The sequence below is a fragment of the Onychomys torridus genome, unplaced genomic scaffold (assembly GCF_903995425.1).
Source record: "Onychomys torridus unplaced genomic scaffold, mOncTor1.1, whole genome shotgun sequence".
Lineage (NCBI taxonomy): Eukaryota > Metazoa > Chordata > Mammalia > Rodentia > Cricetidae > Onychomys > Onychomys torridus.
Genome location: NW_023411902.1, coordinates 23,876 through 49,525, shown reverse-complemented (window position 1 = coordinate 49,525; position 25,650 = coordinate 23,876). Strand labels below are relative to the sequence as shown.

The 25,650-nt window shown below is 38.1% G+C and overlaps 1 protein-coding gene across 1 annotated transcript; it reads left to right on the top strand.

Moving 5' to 3' along the window:
* The first annotated feature begins 10 nt into the window (after positions 1 to 10).
* LOC118575414 (vomeronasal type-2 receptor 116-like) lies at positions 11 to 25,650 on the top strand. Its single transcript, XM_036175986.1, has 6 exons — positions 11 to 45; positions 9,195 to 9,486; positions 10,355 to 11,161; positions 12,378 to 12,605; positions 13,595 to 13,718; positions 24,731 to 25,650. Exons 1-6 carry the CDS (start codon positions 14 to 16, stop codon positions 25,648 to 25,650), a joined length of 2,403 nt encoding a protein of 800 aa, XP_036031879.1. The 5' UTR covers positions 11 to 13.

Below are 25,650 nucleotides of genomic sequence, written 5' to 3'. Positions count from 1 at the left end.
AATTGATTGGATAATGACGAAATTTAACAGAGATATTATGATCGAGTAAGTCTTTTATTCATTTATTCCTTTTCAAGGTTTGGCATTCATATGCCCTAGGGGAAGTACAGACTCAAACATTATTCCATCTCTATCCCATTAAGATATTTCCTAGTGACTCTTCTGTTATTTTCAAATAGAAGAAGGAATTTGGAGTTTATTCTTTCTCTTTTTGTTGTAGACATGAGGAAATTCCCCATTTCACTGTCATGCCTATTTCTCATTGGGATTTGGGTGTTGGAAATGTTAGTTCTGCAAGAGAAAGATTATATAAGAGAGGACTGATTAGAATATTTTGAGGGGATTCTAGAGGTCTAAGCATGCTCCTGTGAAGAAGGGATGATGTCACTACATTAGTTACTAACAATTTCCAATGTGTGAAGCTCTAGTAACAAATACTGTCTGTTTGCTGCAGAAGATTTCAGAGCAGGAATGTCAGAACTGGACACTGGGACACACTCTCTGCTGAAGAAATGCCTTCATCTGTGTCAGATCCTTTATCTAAGTTCTACTACTTGTGTTATCTGATAACATATGATGTTCATGTGTTTGCTGCATATATAATATATCTATTGTGAATTTGTTCCTTGTTAATGAATGTGGCTTCTATGCACCCATTGACTATGATTGGGCCTCTAAAAGATTTTCTAGGCATTCTCAAAGATGCAAAGATTAAGACATACTGTCAGACTAATATGCTTGAGTAACTTCAGTACTGTTAAAAAGAAACCATCATGTATGTTAGGATTTGAAAGAAGTCAGGTATATTTTATCCCAGGCTGACATGACCCTAGCTGGAGGCAACCATATAATAATGTATGAGAAAATGAGAACTGCATCTTACACTCAAGTCTGAACTCAAGAAAGGAAACATGGAATGTGTGTGTGTGTGTGTGTGTGTGTGTGTGTGTGTGTGTGTGTGTGTGTGTTCAGGAAGTTGGTTGGAAGCAATGGATGAAAAACTACCTAAAACAAATATATGACAGATGGATTGTTGTTCATGTGACATTACTATGTCTGCTGAAATATGGCTATGGAGTAAGTCTTCAGTTCAGCAGTGGAATGGGAAAAATGTTCAAGTATGAAATGTCACTTGACATAAAGGACATTGTGATAGGTTTAGTCTGAATTGGACATACCAAAGGGTAGCTGGGGAAATTTAAAAATTGGCATCCAGATAAAATATCTATGAAAGAGTCAACTGGCTCCAGGGAACATTGCTTATTTCATGTAAGGTTACAGTGCTGTATGGTCTACCAGACACTGGATCTTGCATGCTAGGAGGAAAACTCTTCTGCTTTACAGCAGATGGTGTCCCTGTTCTTCCCTGTTCCTCCTCTTTTCCTCTGTGCTCCAATCTAAGCAGCTCAGGCACCTCTCTGCATCAGCCTGAGAATCTCTTCAGGTCCTACAGCAGCATCCCCATGCATGCAAAGATTACCAATTTTAATTACATGAGCTCTCTGTGGCTGGCTTTGTCTAATATGTACAAGAAGAGAGTGCTTGTGTCAATGTGATTTGTATCTTATGAATGTCAGAAAGGAACTAAAATAAACTTATAAAATCTATAAGAATTTAACATATTTGATTAGACAAGCCACTTCCAATTTACACTTTTCATAGAGAGTGAGACACATGCAAGCATATGCAATTCAAGGCTCACAACTACTTTCATGCTTTTGATAAAATTTTTTTACATAGGTGTGAGAAAACTATGTATGTAATTAGGTATAGGAATTATTCTGTCATTCTCCAGTTAATTTCCTCACTCTGGCACAATAAGAATATTTATTTTAATTACCATGACAACAAAACACCATATGTCATAGAGATATTATTATTTTATATGACACTAATCTTGTGTAGTCTAATTTTCTAATTGGATTTTAATTTCTTGTCAAAGTTAAGGTGATAGAAATTAAATATTTGATAGGTACTGAATAATGTCTAATAAGTACAATATATGTCTACTATCTGATAAGAGCAGATTAATCTACATAAGCACATGTTGATGTACACTAATAGAATCTTTATGCATGGTGATGAATTTCCCTGCAAAGTAATAATGACAGTTGCTCACTGTGTTAGAGTGCTTTTCCTTAAAACTAACTTAAAAATATGGCTGACTTAGTATGTTCCAGTTGCATTGTCTATTATGTATGCATTTGTATGTGAATAAATATAAACAATTTATAATAGAAGAATATAAAACATTAGATTTTAATTTTTTCTATTTTACTATGGATATTTATCAATTTATAGTTTTTCTAAATTAAAAAGATATAAGTATCTGCTCACTGGTTATTTTAAAACATTTTTACAATATAATGTTCATTTTAATATTTATATTATGTGATACTAAAGGCGTAAAATAACACAAACTTTTATTTGTTCAAGTTATTTTTATCCATTATCAAAACTATTTTTCAGAAATTGCACAGATTTTCTGCTTTCCTCTAAACCTATTTGCATTAAGTTTTGCACTGTCATAGTTATCAGAAATATTTATACATGTTCATGTATCATCATGATATTGGTATCTACAGGATAGAGGATGATAATTTACCATATATAAAAATGTGAAATGATTTAACTATGGAAATTAACATGTCTTTCTTTTCTATTTTAATCGTATGAATTGTCCATTTTATAACAAGCCCTGTGCTATCAAAACCAAACATCTTACTGGGTATCATGGTGGTGCATGCCACTAATCTGAGGACGTGTGAGGCACAAGCGGGTGAACCTATGTTTGCAAGGCAAGCATGGTCTACAGAGAACTTCAGGAACATGCAAATACATATATTGAGTGCTCTTTCAGAAATATCTTTTTAGATTCTCTGACTTTAGTAGTAGAACTAGTAAAACAACATTTTGTAAATACCTTTTAGTGAAAAATACATACGTCATATTATTTGGGAAAGATATATACCCCTTTTGAGTTGCCCACAGTGTGTTTGGGTCTTGGTTCCCAGGGGAACAAAATGCCAAGCTCTAAGCTGTGTGTTCACAATGAGATGGAGAACCATTGTCCCATTTAGTTTTGCATTGTTGTATACATAGTTCATATAATATAAAGAGGTCCTTATTTAAATTATATGGACTCTGTATGTACTCAAAAAAGCTTATAAACTAATATATTTTGTATTAAAATATTCTGATCAAATTTTTGAGTCTCATATTCCATTGACTGTTAGAAAATAGAAGGTTTCTCGGAAAGAATGCTGATAATTTGAAGATATTTTCAAAGTACTGTTTCATGTGGGTGGGTTTTTGAAGGCTGCTGTGTGCATAGTGGACAAAGAGTACTTTCTGTAAACAAATCCTCTATCTAGACGTTTACAAGTTCACAGAGTGTATAAAATGTAGAAGTAAAACTGACTTATGATATCATTTCTCTATTTAATTTTTCTCAAGTTACCTGTCTGTTTTTGAAAGTGGGGTATTGAAATGATCCACCATCTCTGTGCTGAGGTTGATCTGTGCTTTGATATCTAAGACTGTTTCATCAGTGAAGTTGGGGACTCCTGTATTTGATGTATATGTGATTAGCATTGCAATACCCTGTTGTTGGACTTTTCCTTTAATGAGTACAAAGAACACTTCACTGTCTCTTCTAAATAGGACAGTTATGCATGCTTAGATTTGTGGAGGTTTTTTCTTACTTTCTTTTTTGTTAGTATATCCTGACTGCAATTTTCCCTCCCTCACTCCTCCCAGTCCCCATCTTTCTTTCTCCCCCAGATCCACTCCTTCCCCATTTTCCTTCAAAAAAGAGCGGGCCTTCCAGGGGTATCAACCCAAAAGGGCATAACATGATATAGTAACACTAGGCAAAAACTCTCATTTTAAATCTGGCAGGCACAACACAGTAGAAGTGAAAGGTCCCAAGAGCAAATGAAAGAGTCAAAGACACCCAGGCTGCCACTGTTAAAGGTCCCCTAAAAACAGCAAGCTAACAATAGTATATATGCAGCAGACCTAGCACAGGCCTGTTTAGACTCTGTGATTGCTGCTTTAGTCTCTGTGAGCCTCTGTGAGCCCTGCTAAGTTGACTCTGTAGACCTTGTTTTCCTAGTGTTCTTGGTGACCTTGTATAATCCACGGCATAAATATAACAAATTTTCTTTATCCAATCCTCCGTTGAGGGAAATCTATATTGGTCCTAGGTTCTGGATATTATGAATAAAGTCACTATGAATGTGGTTAAGTATCTGCATTTTTGGTAGGATGGAGTATCATTTGGGTATATGAACAAGAGTGGTATAACTGGGACATGTGGTAGATGAATTCTCAAATGTCAGAGGAACTGCCATATGGATTTCAATAGTGCTTATATGAACTTGCACTCCCACCAGCAATGGAGGAGTGTTCCCCTTGCTCCAAATACTCACCAGCATAAGCTGTCACTTCTGTTATGATCTTAGCCATTCTGGCTGGTATAAGATGGAATTTCAAAGTAATTGTGATTTATATTTCCGAGATATATAAGGATGTTGAATATTTCTTTAGGTGTTTCGCAGCCATTTTGGTTTCCCCTAGATAGAATTCACTGTTTAGATTTGTTCTTCATTTTTAAGTGGATTATTTGTTCTGCTGAACTCTAGTTCCTTCACTTTCTTCAGATCTTTATTTTTTTTTAATTTAATTTAAGTTTACATATCAGCCATGTGTTCCCCTGTCCTCCCACATCCTGCAACAACACCGCCTTTCACCCACACCCACCCCATTCCCATCTCCTCTAGGGCAAAGACTGCCCTGGGCATTCACCTCAACCTGGTAGATTCAGTCCAGGCAGGTCCAGTCCCCTCCTTCCAGGCTGAGGAACATGTCCCTGCATAAGCTCCAGGTTCCAAATAGCCAGCTCATGCACTAAGGACAGGTCTGGGTCCAACTGCCTGGGTGCATCCCAAACAGTTCAAGCTAAACAACTGTCTTGCTTATATAGAGGGCCTGATCCAGTTGGGGGCTCCTCAGCTTTTGGGTCATAATACATGTGTGTCCATTAGTTTGGCTATTTGTCCCTGTGCTTTTTCCAATCTTGGTCTCAACAATTCACGCTCTTACAATCCCTCCTCTTTCTTGATAATTGGACTCCTGGAGCTCCACATGGAGCCTGGCCTAGGATCTCTGCATCCACTTCCATCAGTTATTGGATAAGATTTCTAGCATGACAGTTAGGGTGTTTGGCCATCAAATCTCCAGACTAACTCAGTTAGGGCTTTCTCTCAACCATTGCCAATAGTCTTCAGTGTAGGTATCTTTGTGGATTTCTGGGGACCTCTCTAGAACTTTGCTTCTTCCTATTCTCATGTGGTCTTCTTTTATCATGGTCTGTTATTCCTTGTTATCCCTCTCTGTTCTTGATCCAGCTGGGATCTCCTGCTTACCTAAGCTCTCTTTCCCTTGAAACTTGCCCTTCATTACCCCCACTCACGTGTAGATTTCATCCATTTCTCTGTCATTGGGTGATCCCTGGGTCTTTCTTAGGGTCCTCTTTTCTAGTTAGCCTCCCTGTAGTTGTGAGTAGTAGTCTAGTCATCTTTGTTTTACATCAAGTATCCTCCTATGAGTGAGTACATACAATGTTTATCTTTCTGAGTCTGGGTTACCTCTCTCAGGATGATTTTTTTCTAGATCCATCCATTTTACTGCAAACCTCATGATGTCCCTGTTTTTCTCTGCTGAGTAGTACTCCATTGTGTCTATGTACCACATTTTCTTTATCCATTCTTCAGTTGAAGTGCATTTAGATTGTTTCTAGTTTCTGGCTATAACAAACAATGCTGATATGTACATAGCTAAGCAAATGCCCTTGTGGTGTAATTGAGCATTCCTTGGGTATATACACAAGAGTGCTATAGCTGGGTCTTAGGGTAGATGGATTCCCAATTTGCTAAGGAAGCACCATATTGATTTCCAAAATGTCTGTACAAGCCGGCATTACAACCAGCAGTGGCGGAGAGTTCCCACATCCTCTCCAGCACAAGCTGTCTCCTGTGTTTTTGATCTTAGCCATTCTGACAGGTGTAAGGTGGTATCTCAGAGACATTTTGATTTGCATTTCCCAGATAATTAGGGATGTTGAGCAATTCCTTAAATGTCTTTCATCAATTTGAGTTTCCTCTGTTGAGAATTCTCTGTTTAGTTCTGTAGCCCATTTCTTTTTTTTTTATTTTTAAATATATTTATTTATTAATTTTTTTTTCATTTGAAACTTCCCCCTCTCTACCCTTCTCCTGCCACCTCACCTCCCTCCCACTCTACTCCCATCCACTCCTCAGAGTGCCAATGCATTCAAGACAACTTCCTACCTTTCTCTTCTATCATGTTCAGAATAACTGGATTTATGATGAGTTCTTTGATCCACTTGGACTTAAGTTTTTACATGGTGACAGGTCTACAGACTCAATGAAATCCCTATCAAAATACCATACCAATTCTTCATAGACATGGAAAGAATAATACTCAACTTCATATGGAAAAACAAAAAACCCAAGATGGCCAAAAGAATCCTGGACAATAAAACAACATCTGGAGGCATCACGATCCTGACCTCAAGTTCCTCTATAAAGCTACAGTAATAAAAACTGCTTGATACTGGCATAAAAACTGGCATGTGGACCAGTAGAATCAAATTGAAGACCCTGACATTAATCTGCACACCTATGAACATGTAATTTTTGACAAGGAAGCCAAAATTTTACAATGGAAAAATCAAAGCATCTTCAACAAATGGTGCTGGTATAACTGGATGTCAATGTGCTAAAGATTGCAAATAGATCCATATCTGTCACTGTGCACAAAACATAAGTCCAAGTGGATCAAAGACCTCAGATCTTTATATACCCTCTATCTGAAGTAGAGTTGATGGAAACTTTTCCCTATTCTGTAGGATGCAGTCTCGTCCTATTGATGGTACTAATTGCATTACAAAAGCATTTTGGTTCCATAAGGTCTCATTTATTAATTGTTGGTCTTAGTGCCAGGACTAACTATTGATGTTTCTTTGACGTAGTCATCTCCTATGCCAATGCATTTAAGGCTACTCCCCACTTTCTGTTCTGTTAGGTTCAATGTGTCTGGTTTTACTTTGAAGTCCTTGATACATGTGAACTTGGATTTTATTCAGGGCAATAAATATTAATCAATTTGGATTCTTCTACATGCAGACATATAGTTAAACCAGTACCAAAGTGGAACATGTTTTCTTTTGCAATGTGTCTCTCTGGATTCTTCATCAAAAATCAGGTGTGCAAAAGTGTGTGGATTTATGTATGGGTCTTCAGTTAGACTCCATTGATCATCATAATCTATTTTTATGCCAATACCATGCAGTTTTTATTACTACAGCACATAGTACAGTTTGATCACAGGGATAGTGATACCTCTGAAAGTTCTTTTATTGTACAGGATTCCTTTAACTATCCTGGGTTTTTTGTTTTTCCATATAAAATTGAATATTGTACTTTCAAGGTCTGTAATGAATTGTCTTTGGAATTCTGATGGAGAATGTATTAAATCTGCAGATTGCTTTTGGTAAGATGGTCATATTTACTATGTTGATCCTACCCTTTCATGAGTAGGGAGATCTTTTCATCTTCCGATATCTTCTTAAATTTTTTTCTTCAGACTTGAATTTTTTACCATACAGGTCCTTCAAATGCTTGGTTGCTAGGTTGGAGTTACCCCAAGATATTGTATATTATCTGTGAATATTGTGAAGGGTGTTATTTTCCTGACTTCTTTCTGGTTCCTTTTGTCATTGTATATGGGAGGGCTACTAAATTTTTTGAGTTAGTCTTATATTCAGCCACATTCCTGAAGGGTTTTATCAGGTGTAGGAGTTCTTTGGTAGAATTTTGGGGATACTTATGTGTATTGTCAGATCATATATAAACAGTGATACATTGAATTCTAGCTTACCAATTTATATCTACTTAATCTCATTCAGTTGTCTTATTGCTGCAGCTAGAACATCAAGTACCATATTGAATAGAGACGGAGAGAGTACACAGACTTTCTTGTTTCCAAACTTAGTGGAACTGATTTAAATTACTCTCTATTTAACTTGACATTGGCTATAGGCTTGCTATCATTTGACTTTATTATATTGAGGTATTATCCTTATATCCCTACTCTCATCCAGTCTACTTAGTTTTTAGTTACATTTGCATGGAAGATTTTTCCATCCTTTAATGCTAATTTGGGGGCGATTATTAGTTGTAAATTGTGTTTCTTGGAGACAGCAAAAATCTGGGTATTGTTTTCTGATTCAACCTCTTTTCCTTTTCTCATAAGTAATATTATGAGACCACAAATATTGAAAGTTATTATTGAATGGTATATATTAATTCCTGGAATTTTGTTTGTGTTTTTAGAGATTTCATTAAAGGTTTATTATTCAGACATTTTTTCAGTAACAATGTCTGGAATATTTTATTGTTCCCTCTGCCAACATGAACAAGTTTATCCTTTGCTTCAGACCTAACTCTTCCTTCATTTGCCTTTTGCAAAATGGGTTTAGTGGTCACAATATTCTTCACCACTTTTTATCATGAAAAGTTTACCTTTCTCTATCATTCTGATTGGTAGTTTGCTGGGTATAGAAGTTTCAGGGACCATCAGTGCTATCCCATACCTTATAGAATATCAGCCCAAACTATTCTGGTTTGCTAGTATCCCCTGAAAGAATCTGATGGGTCCCTCTTTGAATACAACTTGATCATTCTCATTTGTAGCTTTCCACATTTTTCTTTGTTTGGTATATTAACTGTCACTATTGTTTTATAACATAGGAAGTTTCTTTTGTGGAACTTTATATTTGGAGTTCTGCAAAATCAAATAGATTAACATATATCTATAGAACATTCCAAACAAAACGAAAGAATACGCATTCTTCTAAATTTTCTCTAAAACAGACAACATATTAGAATAAAGGAAAGTCTCTAATATGCAGGAAAATTTAAAGCACATCCTGACTGCTGTCAGTCATTATGGACTAAATCAAGATAAAAACAACAAAAAAGAAAGAACACAAATTCATGACTGTTAAGTTACACAAAACTGAACCATAACTGACTGAAGGAAGAAATCTAGAAATCTGTTGTATGGTGTGAGTCTAACTCTTAAATATTGTTGTACCTTCTGTGTTGGTTCAAGTTGAGAAACTACCAATGTATTTTGGCCATGATGTTTTCCATTGAGGAGATCAACAGCAATCCCTATCTTTTACCTAATACATCCCTGGGATTTGAGGTCCATAACGTCCCAAATGGTCAAAGGGGCACTCTGGCAACACTTTTTGGCTCACTTTCAGGCACTGGCTATGGCATCCCTAACTACAGATGTGCAAGAGAGAGCATGTCAGCTGCTGTACTTACAGGACCATCATGGGCAATATCAGAATACATCGGAACACTGCTGGATCTTTACAAATTCCCACAGGTGAGAGAAGACGGTGGGATAAAACAGGATGTCAGCTTGGCTTGGTGACTTTTCAGCTGTCTGTGAGAAAATGAGTCATGCTTGAGTAACTTCATGGAGAAGGAAATAAAGCAGACACTGTTGATATATCTATATTTTTGACTTTAGAAGAAAGAGAAGGGGAAGGAAGGCTGGAACAGACGCACCACTATTAAACAACTAAATATTGTCTGTATTTCTGCGGGATATCAATCACATTGTAGTGTGTATGCATTAATTAAGTAAAATCATCCTTGGTTCAGGGGGGCAGAGCCTGCAAATAGTTGAGTGGAATTAGCCATAGAGCATTCTGATGAATCATGAATACAGATAGAAAGACAGCACAGGAAGGGGTAGGGTGGGACATGGAATTTGGTTCTTTGTTTTGCTTTGGAACAAATGGAGATACATGTCTATTTCTGAGTCTCCAATCAAACAATAAGGTCATTTGGAGGTTCTTTGGTCTCTCAGATCTAACAGGATTTGACCCTCACAACTGATGTTTGAGCCTTTGATGGTAAATAAAATGATAGACACTTAGTTAAAACCTACATACAACAGCCACCATGTACCCAGGCTGGGAGACTGGATGCCACTCAAGGCTGTACCCTGAGAGGCTGTTGGGGTACTGACTGTGGGGCTATGGGGCTGAAGACAGTAATTAAAGTATCAGGAGATTCATGTGCAGCTGCGGAGCTGACAGAAGAACATCACTAGATGTTCTCGTAAACACACAGGAAGACAGATTTGAACATCAAAGCAGGATTGTCCTAAAGCTTCAAACCATTGATGTAGAATTAAGTACATTATTTTTGACAATATTCTTCTTTCTGATTGTTTCTCCCTACAGCTTAGTTTTGGGCCTTTTGATACCACCCTCAGTGAACAAGGACGGTTTTCTTCCCTCTACCAGGTGGCCCCCAAGGACACATCTCTGACACTTGGCATTGTATTGTTGATGCTTCATTTCCACTGGAAATGGGTGGGGCTGTTCATCATAGATGATCACAAAGGTGCCCAGATTCTGTCAGATTTGAGAACTGAGCTGGAAAGAAATGGAGTCTGTGTAGCATTTGTGGAAATGATCCTAGCCACCAGGGGTTCATTTCTGACCACATCCTGGAAAAATCAGGTGAAAATCCTGGATTCATCAGCAAATGTGATTATTATTTATGGGGACACTGATTCTCTATTAAGCTTAATAGTAAGTATAAAGCTGAAGTTAGTCACATGGAAAGTCTGGGTCCTGAACTCACACTGGGATTATTCCAGATTTGATAACTATTTCCTGTTAGATGCATTGCATGGGACCCTTATTTTTTCACGTCATAAGGAGGAGATTATTAATTTTACAGATTTTGTTCAGACAGCCAATCCTTCCAAATATCCACAAGACATTTATCTTCATGTATTGTGGCACTCATTCTTCAATTGCTCATTTATGAGGAAAAACTGTAAAATTGTGGATAACTGTCTGCCTAATGCCTCCTTGGGATTCTTGCCAGGGAACATATTTGACATGGCCATGAGTGAAGAGAGTTACAATGTGTACAATGCTATCTATTCTGTGGCCTATAGTCTACATGAGATGACTCTCAATCAAGTACAATTTCACACTTTTGGAAAAGGAAAAGAGATGGTATTCTTCCCATGGCAGGTAACATGTCACTCCTGTGGTATTATAACATCAGCAAGATGCCACTCTAAGGGTTTAGAAATGCACTAAATCTAGAGAATACATAGCTTTGATTATTTTCTCAAAATCTATGAGAGTCTCTGTGTAAGTAGAGGTCAATTATAAGCCAATATGTAGTTTTATTGCAAGGGATCTGTAGTTGGAGAGCTTCTCTTCAGGTGCCATCAAGCCCTGTTAGTCCAACCACCCCTTTGTAAAATAAACATACAGACATTTATATTATTTAAATTCCTTGGCCATTAGCTCAGGACTACTATTGTCTAGCTCTTATTCTTATATTTAGCCCATTTTTATTAATCTATATTTTGTCATGTGGCTTGTGGCTTACCAGTACCTTATTTCTTTTGTGTCATGGAGGCAGCTGGTGGTGTCTCTCTCTCTAGCCTTCCACCTCCCAGTATCCTCTTCTCTCTTGTCCTGCCTATACTTCCTGCCTGGCCACTGGCCAAACAGCATTTTATTTATACAGAGAGATATCCACAGCAGAGCAATATCCACAGGGGTCGTACAGTATTTTCAGGGTAAATTTTTCAATATGAAATGTCAATTAACCCCAGAGATTTCACACAACAGAAAGCACACAGACAGAGATTTGTCACAATGACATAGATACTGCTAAAACGCTTATGTTCCATAAATGATCACTCATAAAATCATTCATTTTACATAGAGAACTCTAAATATTTTCAAAACTTAATTGGATGTGACTAAATTTCCTTTTTTTATATTATTTTATGAACATTAGTGTTTTGAATGCATGTATGTCTGGTGAGGAGGTTGGCTCCCCTGGAACTGTAGTTACAGACAGTTGTAAGCTGCCATGTGGATTCTGGGAATCCAGCCCTGGTCCTTTGTTAGAGCAGTCGGTGCCCTTAACCTCAGAGCCATCTCTCAGGCCCAGGTATGACTATATTTTAAAAGAAGGTGGGAGTTTTCTCCATGCACATATATCATTTAGGAGTGCTTGGTTCTGTTTTCTAAAGGAAGTGATTGGAATATTTTAGAACCATAATGATGTTTCCATTATCCTTGGGTATAATTTGATTGATATGAGTGATACCTTTATTAAAGGTGCTTTTCACAACAGGGATTAAAATCAAAAAGAGATGTTGCCCAATTCTGCCTCTGTTGTACCACTCTGGAATTTATGTAACATAACAGCATTCATCTCTTCCAGCTTCACCCTTTTCTAAAGAACACACAACTCATCAATCATGCTGGAGTCCAGGTTGTTCTGGATGGGAAGAGGAAATCACATGCAGAATATGACATTCTCAATTTTTGGAATTTCCCAAAAGGTCTTGGGATAAATGCAAAAGTAGGAATATTTTCTCCAAATGCTCCAGAAGGCCAGAAATTCTCCTTATCTTCTCACATGATACAGTGGGCCACAGGATTAACAGAAGTGTGTTTCATCTTACTTCACTATTTTGACCTGTATGTAAATTTCAAAAACATATTTATGTCTACACAGGACCCATTTATGCACACATACTAACCAACAATATAAAGAATTTTCTTCATATCTAATTTTTCTGGATGAACTATTTATTTTCCAATCTGGCCAATTATTTAATATGGATTTTCATCATTACCACAGATCATCTGACAAAAGATTTATTTCATCCCATTTTGAAATTTTTCAGCCAATCTTCAGTTGGCCTTTTGCTTCTAGGCCCATGTCAAGACAGAAGAGCATGATGAAAATATTTAGATGTGTTAGTTGTTGGTTTTGCTCTTGCAAAAAGGCTACTTAACAAACAGTATGGGAGGTTTCCCTTGGGTCAAAGTTTGAGAGTATATTCATTCACTGCAGGAAGTCATGTTTTAAGGTGGTAGAGATAGCTGTTCATAATGCATCAACAGTCAGGATGCAGAGATAGCTAAATGCTACTATTATCATCCTTTCTTCCTTTACAATGATTAGGGAACAGGACCAATAACACGAGGTCACCCACTTTAGAGAGCTTTTTTCGCCTCAAGTAACCTAATGTAAAAAACCTTTCATAATAGTTCTCCTAGATTGGTTTTCACAATGGTTCTACTATGACCCACTATCGTGGAAGTCAAGATGAATACTTACCATAGAAGACTTTCTATCCAGAAGTCAAGACACAATAGGTTGTAGTCTCATCAAGACATGGTACAAAAGACCTAAATTCTGACTTTAATGGCTCATCTCATAATCTTTCAACAATTTTCAAATAAAGCGATGTTATTAGGGTCAAACATTTACCACATGAGCTTGTGATGATGCACTTTAGCAATAAAAACTTCAACTATCTGCATTTACAATACTAACATAAATAAACTAACAGTTCTATATTCAAAAACACTCTACTAGAGATTCCATAAAACATGGCCATTTGCTAACATTCATATTATTATTCTCAGATTCCTCAGTCTGTATGCAGTGAGAGCTGTCATCCTGGATTCAGGAAAACCCACCGAGAGGGTGAGGCTGCCTGTTGCTTTGACTGCAAGCAATGCCCAGAGAATGAGATTTCCAATGAGACAGGTATGTCAGTCATGCAGAAAACATTCACAGTTGTCTACAGCTGCAATATCCAAACAAATGAAAAATATCTGTAAGTGAACTGCAATCAGTTCACTTCAGTAAAGACAATTCTCTTCCTTCCAACTATTAGGAAACCACAGGTTACAGTTTATTTCTCCCACTGAAATAACACACTCATGGCAATGAAATTCATAACTGCTCTGTGTTCTTGATCCTTGTGCACATATCTGTCCAGAGAAAAACACTCTTCCCACACCAGTGCAGTATGCTTCATGTCACCATGCGCTCTGTCTCTGTTTCTTCTCTATTGTTGTGCAAAGGCACTAGGACAAAGCAACTTGTAAAAGAAGACATTTAATTGGCTTACAATTTCAGACGGTTTAGGGGCCACATAGACACAGCAGAGGCATGTGTGGTAGGTTGAATGAGATATGCCCACAAAGGTTCTTATGCTTGCATACTTGGCCTACAGGTGCGGAACTGTTGAGAAGGATTAGGATATGTGCCTTGTTGAAGGAGGTCTGTCATTGAGGGAGGGAATAGAGATTACAAAAGTCTGCTTAATTCCCATTTCTCTCTCCTCTCTCTCTCTCTCTGTCTCTCTCTGTCTCTGTCTATCTGTCTGTCTGTCTCTCTCTCTGTCTCTGTCTGTCTGTCTGTCTCTCTCTTTCTGTCTGTCTCCCTCTCTATCTGTCTCTCTCTCTCTCTTTCTCTCTCTATCTCTCTCTCTGTCCATCATGCCTATAGATCAGGTGTAAGCTCTCAGCTACTTTTCCAGCTCCATTCCTTTCTTGCTGCAGCTTGCCATATTCTGCATCTGGAACTGTGAGCCTGCAAGGTAAATTCCTCCTCTTATTAGTTGTCTTGGTTATTATGTCTCTTCATAGCAATAGACATTTAACTAAGACAGCGTGTCAACAGGACTTTACAGACTGATCCCAAAGTAGGAGACAGAGAAGACACACTGTGAATGACAAGATCCTTAAAACGTTTCCATAGCAACAGGCCTCTCTCCAAAGGTCCACATCTCCTAATCTTTTCCAAATAGCTCCACCCCCTGGGGACAAGCTTAGAAATGTGTGATGTAAGGGGACTTTCTCATTCAAACACTGTATTTTCTCCTTACACACACAGTCTTGTGAGCATATCATAGTTTTATTTTTTACTTTAATTCAATTTTATGATAATTCTGTATATTATACAAATATCCTGAGCACAGCCTCCCCACCCTTCACTGCACCCAACCACACCCTCTACCTCCCCTTCTTCCTCAGATCCACTGTTTTTTCAGTTTCCTTACAAAAATGACAGGCCTGTGAGTATATCAACTGAACTTGACACAACAAGATGCAGTAAGACTGAGCATAAACTCTAATATCAATGCTGGACCAGGCTACATAGTAGGATGAAAGACTCCCATGTGCAGGCAAAGGAGTCATGGACACCTCCACTTCCATCTGTTAGGAGTCCCACAAAAATCTCAAGCTAATATAAATTCAGTATGTAATCAGAAGGCCAGGCACAGACCCATGGAGGATCCCTGATTGTTGCTTCAGTCTCTGTGAACCCCTATGAGCCCTGCTTATATGATTCCTTGGGCCATGATCTCCTGGTGACTTCAACCTCTCTGGCTCCTACAGTCCTTCCTCCTCCTCTTCAGTGTAGTTTACCAAACTTCCTATAATGTTTGGCTATAAGTCTCTGCATCTCATCAGCTGCTGGAGTTAATCTTCCTGATGGTGATTGGGCAAGGCACCAGTCAATGATTATATCAGAATATGATTAGAAATCATTTCATTGACTTTTTCTTTCTTTATTTCCTTCTTTTTTTCTTTTTAATACTTTTTGGACCTCTTCTAGGTCTCTAAGCATTCAGCTTCATGTTCCTGGACATCCAGGCAATGTCATCCATGGGCTGTTTCTGATGATTTGGCCCTCAAGACAGATTAGTCACTGAGTGGCCACCCCATAAGCTCTGAGCCACCACTGCACCAGTACAGCTTGTTTTCAGGGCAGGTTGTGGGTGGAAAGTGTGGTGGCTGGATTGGTGTCCATGTCCCACCAATGAGAGTCTAGCCTGGTGACATAAGATGGCCAGTTTAGGCTCCATATCCTCCATTACTAGGTGTTCTCCTAAGGGTTATCCTCACACCTTCCAGAGAGTATCCACTGCACTAGATTTCCACATAGGTTCCTATATATCCACCTGTTCCAATAGTCTGTCCTGATACTCTCTCCCTGTGTTCCTCACTCTGCACCTGATCCCTCTTCTTCTGATCCCCACCTGCCCCCAGTACACCAACAAAAGTCTATTACATTTCCCTTTCCCAGGGATGTTCATTTGTCACCCCTCCAGCCCTCCTTGTCACTTAGCATCTCTGTGTCTGTGGAATGTAGTGTGATTATCCTCTGTTTAACAGCTGATGCTCACTGATAAGTGAGTATACATCTCCTTGTCTTCCTTTTTCTGGATTACCTCACAAAGTATGTTTTTTTCCTAGTTACATCCTTTTACCAGCAAATTTCATGAGGTCATTTTTTCTATCAGATAAATAATACTCCATTCTATAAATGTACCACATTTTCTTTATCCAGCTTTTGGTTGAGGGGTATCTGCATTGTTTCCAGTTTCTAGCTCTTATGAATAACACTGCTGTGATCAGGGTTAAGCAAGTTACTTTCTGAGAGGATGGAATGTCCTTTGGCTATGTGCCAAAGTGTGGTAGAGCTAGGTCTTGAGTTAGGTCAGTTCCTGATTTTCTGAGTAATGGCTATATTTGTGTTGTACTGGCTGTACAAAATTTCACTCCCACCAGCATGGAAGAATGTTCTCCTTTCTCTGTATCTGCACTAGCATAAGAAGTCACTTGTGTGATTGATCATAGCCATTCCAATTGCTGTAAGATGAAATCTCAAAATCTTTTTATTTTGCATTTCCCTGATGGCTAAAGATATTGAATATTTCTTCGAGTGTTTCTCAGACATTTTAGTTTCCTCTATTAAGAATTCTCTGTTTAGATTTATACCATATCTTTTCATTTGATTATTTGGTTTGTTGATGTCCAATTTCTTTAGTTCTGTTTATCATTTGATGTATTTGATATAGACATGGTGAAAACTTTTTCCCATCTCAAGCCTGCCATTTTCTCTTATTTATGTGTCCTTGCCTTACAGAAGCTTACCAGTTTCATGGGCTCCCATATTTTAGTTGTTCATCTTACTACTTGTGCTATGGGTACTCTCTTCAGGAAGTCATCTCCTGTGCCAAAGGGTTCAAGGCTACCCCCCACTTTTACTTCTGTTAAGTTCAGTGAATCTGGTTTCTTCTTCATGTTAAGGCATTTGATCCATTTGGACTTGAGTTCTATGCAAGATGATGATTATATATCTATGTGCATTCTTCTACATTCAGATACCCAGTGAGACCAGTACCATTTGCGGACTATGTCTTCATTTTCCATTGTGTCTATCTGGCTTCTTTATCAAAATTCAGGTGTCCATAGGTGTGTGCATTTAAATCTTGGTCTTCTACTAGACTCCATTGATCAATCTATCTGTTTTTAGGCCAATACTTTATAGGATTTGCTACTATAGTTCTGTAACAGCGTTTTAAATCAGGGATGGTGATACCTCCAGCAGTTCTTTTATTATACAAGATTGTTTTAGCCATCCAATGTCTTTGCTTTGCCATATGAAAGTGAGTCTTGTCCTTTCAGCTCTATAAAGGGTAGAATTGTATTGCAATTTTGACATGGATTACATTGAACCTGTAGATTGCTTTTGGTAAAATGGCCATATTTTGCTAAGTTGAACCTATTGATCCATGAACATGAGAAACATTACATCTTCTTATATAGTCTTCAATTCTTTCTTCAAACACTTAAAGTTTATGTTATGCAAGTCTTTCTCTTGCTTAGTTAGGGTTACTACAAAAGATTTTATATTGTTTATGGCTATAGTGAAGGGGGTTGTTTCCCTGAATTCTTTCTCAAACAGTTTCTAATTGGTAAAGGAGAGCTACTGGAATTTTTTTTATTAAACTTGTATTCAGCCACATTGCTGAAGATGGTTATCAGCTGGAGGAGGTCCCTGATAGAATTTTGTGGTCATTTATGTATACATCATATCATCTGCAAATAATGATACTTTCAATTCTGCCTTTCCAATTTGTATGCCCTTTATCTCCTTAGTTGTCTTATTGTTCTAGCTAGAACTTCAAGTACTATATTGAGGATTTTAGGGGGATTGCATAACTTTGTGTTGTTTCTGAATTTAGTGGAATTTCATGAGTTAATCTCCATTTACTTTAATGTTGTCTATAGGCTTGATGTAAATTGCCTTTGTAATGATTAAATATGTGCCTTGTATCCCTAATCTCTCTAAGACTTTTATCATGAAGGGTATTGGATTTTGTCGAAGGATTTTTCCATATGCAATGAGATGATCCTATGTGATTTTCTTTCTTTTAGTTTGTTTATATGGTGATTATATTTACTGATTTTCATATGTTGAAACATCCCTAAATCTTTAGGATGAAGCCTACTTGGTCAAGATGGTTGATCTTTTGAATATGTTCTTGGATTCTATTTGCAAGAATTTTATTATATTTGCAACTATTTTCAAAAGGGAAATTGGTCTGTTATTCTCTTTCTTTGTTGACCCCTTTTGTTATTTGCATATCAAGGTGACCATGACCTCAAAATTAATGTAGCAATGTTCCTTCTGCTTCGATATTATGGAATAATTTGAGGTGTTGTTGGTATTACCTCTTCTTCAACAGTATGGGAGAATTCTGTACTAAAACCACCTGGCACTGGGCTTTTTTTCCTTGGGAGACTTTTAATGACTGCTTCTATTTCCTTAGAGCTTATAGATCTATTTAAATAGTTTATCTGAACTTGATTTAAATTTGGTAAGTTGTATCTATCAAGAAAAACATCCATTTCTCTGAGATTTTCCAATTTTGGGAAATACATGTTGTTAAAGTATGACCTAATGATTCCTTGAATTTCCTTGGTGCCTATTGTTATGCCTTTCCCTTGTCATTTCTGATTTTGTTAATTTGGGTATTTTCTCTCTGCCTTTTAATTAGTTTGGATAGTGGTTACTCTATCCTGTTGATTTTCTCAAAAACCAGCTCATTGATTCTCTTTATTCTTTTCTTTGATTCTATTTTATTAATTTCAGTGTACAATTTGATTATTTTTGCCATTCACTCTTTCTTAAGTGTTCTTGCTTCTTTTTGTTCTAAAGCTTTCAGATGAACTATTAAGTTAGTGGTGTGAGTTCTCTCCACTTTTTATGTAGGCACTTTTTCCAACCCTTTACTCAGAAATAATGTCTATATTTGGTGCACAGATGTATTTGATCTATGCAGCAAAAGGATGGACAAAGTTTTCATATTCATTCTCTTTCCTGTATTTTTATTGGGGAATTGAGTCCATTAATATTAAAAAATGTTAGTGATCAATGATTGTTAATTCCTGTTACTTTGTTGTTGTTGTTGTTGGTTTTGTGTGTGTGTGTGTGTGTGTGTGTGTGTGTGTGTGTGTGTGTTTGTGTGTTTGTGAGTGTGTGTGATTCCATTCTTTGGTTTTTGTTGGTATGAGATTATCTATTGCCATATTTTAGTACATATAGTTAACCTTTTTGGAGCTTGGTTGGAATTTTGCTTCCTATGCTGTCTCTAGACCTGGGTTTGGGGATAAATATGATTTAAATTTGACTTTGTCATGAAATATCTGGTTTTCTCTGTCTTTGATGATTGAGCATTTTGCTGGATATAGTAGTCTGGGCTGACATCAACTTTCTCGTAGAGTCTTCATACCAAAGCTCCTGACCCTTCTGGCGTTTATAGTATCCCTTAATAAGTTTGGTATCATTTTATTTTATTATTAAGAGATTTTTCTATTCATGTTACAAATCAACCATGTATTCCCCTGTCATCCCACCCCCAGCATTACTTCTGAAACCACCCCTGATTCTCACCTTCTCCAAGGCAAGGTCTCCACTGGGGAGTCAGCAAAGCCTGGTAGATTCAGCTGAGGCAGGTCCAACTCCCACCTCCCTACACCAAGGCTGAGCATAGTGTCTCAGCATAGGCAGTAGATTCCAAGAAGCTGGCTCATGTACTAAGTACAAGCCCTGGTCTCATTGCCTGGGGGCCCCCTAAACAGATCAAGATAAACAACTGTCTCACTTATCCAGAGGGCCTAGTCCAGTACCATGGGGGCCCTTCAGCTATTGGTTCATAGTTCATGTGTTTCCCTTAGTTTGGCTGGTTGTCTCTGTAATTTTTCCACTCATTGTCTCAATGGATCTTGCTCATATAATCCCACCTCTCTCTCACTGGTTAGACTCCTAGAGCTGCACCTGGGACTTGGCCATGGATCTCTGAATCTGCTTCATTGGATGAAGTCACTGGATGAAGAATCTATCATGACAGTCAGGGTGTTTGGCCTTTCAATCACCAGAGTAGGTCAGCTTAGGCACACTCTCGACCATTGCCACTGAAGTCATCTTTGTGGATTCCTGGGGACTGCTCTAGTACTCTGCTTCTTCCTATTTCCATGGTGTCTTCATTTATCATGGCTTCTTTTTCCTTGTTCTTACACTCTGTTCCTGATCCAGCTAGGACCCACCACTCCCCTAAGTTCACTTTCCCCTGACTCTTGCCTTCCATTAATCCTCTTACCACCAGTTTACTCATATAGATCTCATCCATTTCTCAATCGCTGAGGGATCCCTCTGTCTTTCCTAGGATTCTCTTTACTAGGTAGCTTCCCTGAAGCTGTGAGTTTCAGTCTGGTTATCCTTTGCTTCATATCTAGTATCCACTTATGAGTGAGTATACACAATGTTTGTCTTTCTGAGTCTGAGTTCCCTCACACAGCATATTTTCTGGTTCCATCCATTTGCCTGCAAACCTCATGATGTCATTGTTGTTTCCCTGCTGTATATGTACCACATATTATTTATCCATTCTTCAGTTGAAAGGCATCTAGGTTTTTTCCAGGTTCTGGTTATTACAAATAATGCTCCTATGAACATAGTTAAGCATGTGTCCTTGTGGATGACTGAGCATTCCTTGATGATATGCCCAAGAATGGTGTAGCTGGTTATACTATAATCTTGAAGAAGATGGATTCCCAATTTTCTGAGAACCCACCATACTGATTTCCAAAGTGGCTGTAGAAGTTTTCACTCCCAACAACAGTGGAGGAATGTTCCCTTTGCTCCAATATTAACTGTCAACAGTGTTTTTGATCCTAACCATTCTGACAAATGTAAGATAGTATCTCAGAGTTGTTTTTATTTGCATTTCTCTGATGACTAAGGATGTTGAGCAATTACTTAAATGTCTATCATACCTTAGAGCTTCTTCTGTTGAGAATTCTGTTTTGCTCTCTAGCCCATTTTTTAATTGGACTGTTAGGTATTTTGATGTCTAGTTTCTTGAATTCTTTATATATGCAGGAGATTACATGTGGAGTTGGTGAAGAACTTTTCCCATTTTTAGGCTGTCATTTTGGTCTTATTGACCATGTTTTTTGTCCTACCAAAGCTGCTTAGTTTCAAGAGGTCCCATTTATTAATTGTTGCTCTCAGTGTCTGTGCTAGTGGTGTTATATTTACAAAGTGGTCTCTGTTGCCAATGGGTTCAAAACTACTTTCTACTTTCTCTTCCATCATGTTCAGAGAAACCTGATTTTTGTTGAGGTCTTTGAACTACTTGGACTTAAGTTTTGTGCATGGTGACAAATATGAATCCATTTGCAATCTTCTGCATGTTGACATCCAGTTATGACAGCACCATTTGTTGAAGATGCTTTCTTTTTTCCATTGTACAGTTTTGGCTACTTTGTCAAAAATTATATGTTCATAGTTGTGTGGACTAATGTCAGTGTCTTCAATTTGATTCCATCTGTCCACATATTGGATTTTATGACAGTACCAAGCTGTTTTTATTACTGTACCTCTAATAAAGTTTGAAGTCAGGGATTGTCTTGCCTCCAGAGGTTGTTTTATTGTACAGGGTTCTTTTGGCTATTCTGGGTTGTTTTTTTTTTCCATATGAAGTTTTCCACGTCTATGAAAAATTGTGCTGGAATTTTAATGGGAATGCCATTGAATCTGTAGATTATTTTGGTAAGATTGACATTTTTAGTATGTTGATCCTACCTATCCATGAACATGGGAGAGCTTACCATTTTGTGATATCTTCTTTAATTTCTTTCTTCAGGGACTTATCTAACAGGTTCTTCTATTGCATAGTTAGAGTTAACCCAAAGTATTTTATATTATTTGTGGCTATTGTATTCTAACAAGTCTCCCTTTATATATTACCTGATTTTTTTTCCTTTCAGCTTATAATGGTTGTATTAGAACATTGTTTTGTGTGTTCGGTGTTTTACTTATAACGTGGCTTTGGGACATTTTTTTCTAGTCCAATCTCTCTGGTGTTCTGTTAGCTTCTTGTACAGGCATGTCCTTCTTTAGGTTAAAATATTTTTCTACTATGAATTTATTTTCTTTTAATTAGGCTGGTATTCTTCTTATATTTGTAGTATTCTTACTTTGGAATTTTCATAGATTTCCAAATTTTCTGGAAGTTTTGCTTTAAGAATTTTTTAGATATAACATTTCCTTTGACCAATGAATCTGTTTCTTCTATTGTCTCTTTCACACTTGAAAATCTCTCTTCCATCTCTTGAATTCACCTGTACTTCCAGTTCACTTACCCAGATTTTTGATTTCCAGAATTCCCTCCTTCTGTGTATTCTTTATTGCTTCTCTTTCCATTTTCAGGTCTTGAACAGTTTCCTTTACCTGTTTCTTTGTCTTTTCCTCAATTTCATCATGGGATCTTTTTCATTCCCTCTGTCATCTTCATAAAGTTGTTTTTAAGGTTGCTTTCCTGTGCTTCAGTGCTGTTTGAATGTTCAGGTCTTTGGTTATAGGGTAGCTGGTCTCTGGTGATGCCATAGTATCCTTTCTGTTAATGATTGTATTCTTACATGGCATTTAGGCATCTAGGCTTGCATTAGTTATACGTCTAGATATTTCTGACTTTGTCTTTGTTCAATGGGTGTTTTTTTTCTTAGTTTCTGTTTCCTCCTTGGTCTTCTGGCCTAAGTGGTCAGGGATTCTAGTGACTAGGCACTTTATAGGCCCAGTAGGGTATCTCCAGTGGGGTTTTGTGGCCTGCAAGACCTCTGGGATTTAGATGCCCACCTGGCCTCTGTGGTTCCAATAATTCGTGTGGCCTCTTGTGTTCTGGCTATCTGCTTGGTGTCTGGGATTCCTAGTACATCACAGGATACAGGAAAGTAGCTGAGGATGTGGGCTTCAATAGGGAGTGCAGGTAGTGTGTAGTTGGGGGATGTTGGGCCAGCTTTGGTGAGCATTGTTTAGCAGTGGGAAGTGTCTTAGCTAGCATCTCTAGCACCAGCCTGGCCTGAGGTAAAACAGAAGTCTTCTGCCTAAGGTGTGAGGTGGTGGAATATGGAGCCCAAAGGAGAAAATACAATCTGGGCCTATAGAGCAGGCATTAAGGAATGTTAGCAGGTGGTATGGTATCATACCTCAGGTCCATAGGAGGAACCTGTCATTCCACAGTTTTGGGCTGGAATATGGAGCCCAAGAGACATAGTGCTGATTGGGCTATGTTGGGAATGCTTAAATAGTGTTACCCAGCAGTGGGCAGAGACATACCTGGTGACCCTAGGATGTTCCAGAGCTGTTTCCTGGAATATGAATCCAATTGAAGGGGCCCTAGATCCAAACTGGCCTTTGGAAAAGCAGACGTCCTCTGCTGAAGTTGCAGGTTGGAATATGGAACCCTGAGGAGACAGTGAAGCCTGGAGCTGTTGGGAAGACTGGGGTCCCTAGGAGCAGCCTGGACTCCATGAAAGTGCCAGAGTTTGGGGCCATAATATGGAGATGAGTGGGGATGGTAATGTTATGAGCTGTTGTTTTTCTTTATTTTCTTCTGGTCTTGTTGGAAATTTTCTTTATACTTTGATTCACAGCTTTGTGCTTTTGTGGTTTATGTGTGCATATGTGAGAGAGTGAGTTTATTTAATTGTCGTTTTATTTTTTGTTTGTTGTGAGTTTTTTTTATTCTTTTTTAAACAAAGAGAGAAAGACAGGGTGTGGAATTGGGTGGGCATGAAGTTGGGGAGAATCTGAGAGGAATTCAGAAGGTGCAAAATCATGATCAGAATTTTTTATATTGGGAGTGTGAATGGTAATGTGGTGATATAAAGAGAATTAAATATATATCAAATATTAAATGTGTAGAGAAATATGGACATTATTACTACATGGAAAATAAGGTCGAAAAATCCATCATCATAAATTATAATCAAGAGTAAATTGATAAGACATCAGGCACGAGAGTAGAAACACTTGTCCATACAGACATAAGAATACATGAATAGTTCTTTATCTATGCAATACATAGCTACTATTGCACACAGTTATGAAAACTGTGTCACTGATGAAGTGCTTCATGGCTGCAAGAATTTAAGAATTTTAACTCATTCAGGCTCCTTCATAGAATGAAGAAACTTAGAGAACACCATGGATTTTATGAATGTAGACACATTTGGAAAATAAGAGAACATCATTATATGATTTCAAAAAGACATTCTCTCTATTGCACTGAAGTCTCATGCCCTCTTAAGAATGGAGATGTATTAATGAAGAGCAATTTCAGAGTGAAATTAGGTCTATGTGATGTATGTCAGTGCACTAGTGACTTGTAAAACAGATACAACAGTGTCACTCAAGGTGAGGATACCATATAAGTAACAACAGAGAAAGCATTGGTGCTGCTTAATTTCTGTCAGCATGAAGTACAAGGCAAATTGAATTTAATCCTTCTGTATTTGTATGTGAAACAAAGCAAGGCGGTTCAGATATCATTGCAAAGTTCTGGAGCAGGTAAGTGACTTAGAATAAAAGAGGAAACCTGAGTATGCATTCATAATCACCTGCATTTCTGCCAGATGTAGACCAGTGTGTAAAGTGTCCAGAAACTCACTATGCAGACAATGAGAAGAGCCACTGTCAACATAAGACTGTGACATTTCTGGCCTATGATGACCCCTTGGGGAAGATATTCAGCGTCATGTCCTTGGGTTTCTCCTCACTCACAGCTGTTGTTCTTGGGGTGTTTCTGAAGCACAGACACACTCCCATTGTCAAGGCCAATAACCGGCATCTCAGTTACATCCTGCTCATCACTCTGACCCTCTGTTTTCTCTGTCCCTTGCTTTATATTGGCCATCCTAGCACAGTTACCTGTATTCTACAGCAGAACACATTTGGACTTCTGTTCACTGTGGCTCTTTCCACTGTGATGGCCAAAACTCTCACTGTACTTATAGCCTTCAAGATCACTGCTCCAGGGAGAATGAGGAGGTGGCTGCTGATAGCAAGGGCCCCTAATTTCATCATTCCCATCTGTACCATGCTGCAAGTTGTTCTCTCTGGAATCTGGCTGGCAACCTCTCCTCCATTTATTGACAAAGATGCTCATTCACAACATGGTCACATCATCATCCTTTGCAACAAAGGTTCAGCTATTGCCTTCTACTGCATCCTGGGATACCTGGGAACACTGGCTATAGGTAGCTACATTATGGCATTTTTGTCCAGGAATCTTCCTGACACATTCAATGAAGCCAAGTTCCTGGCTTTCAGCATGCTGGTGTTCTGCAGTGTCTGGGTCAGCTTCCTCCCTGTCTACCATAGCACCAAGGGGAAAGTCATGGTGGCTATGGAAGTCCTCTCCATCTTGGCATCTACTACATCACTCTTAGGCATCATTTTTGGCCCCAAGTGCTACATCATACTATTAAGACCAGAAAGGAACTCTCTTCATCACATTAGGGACACAACATACGCTAGAAGTAAGAAACCTTAA

Coding starts and splice junctions, on each gene's coding strand:
- LOC118575414 (XM_036175986.1), top strand. CDS start 14: ATGACGAAATTTAACAGAGATATTATGATCGA. Junction 11,162..12,377: donor TGGTATTCTTCCCATGGCAG/GTAACATGTCAC, acceptor CATCTCTTCCAG/CTTCACCCTTTTCTAAAGAA. Junction 13,719..24,730: donor TGAGATTTCCAATGAGACAG/GTATGTCAGTCA, acceptor CATTTCTGCCAG/ATGTAGACCAGTGTGTAAAG.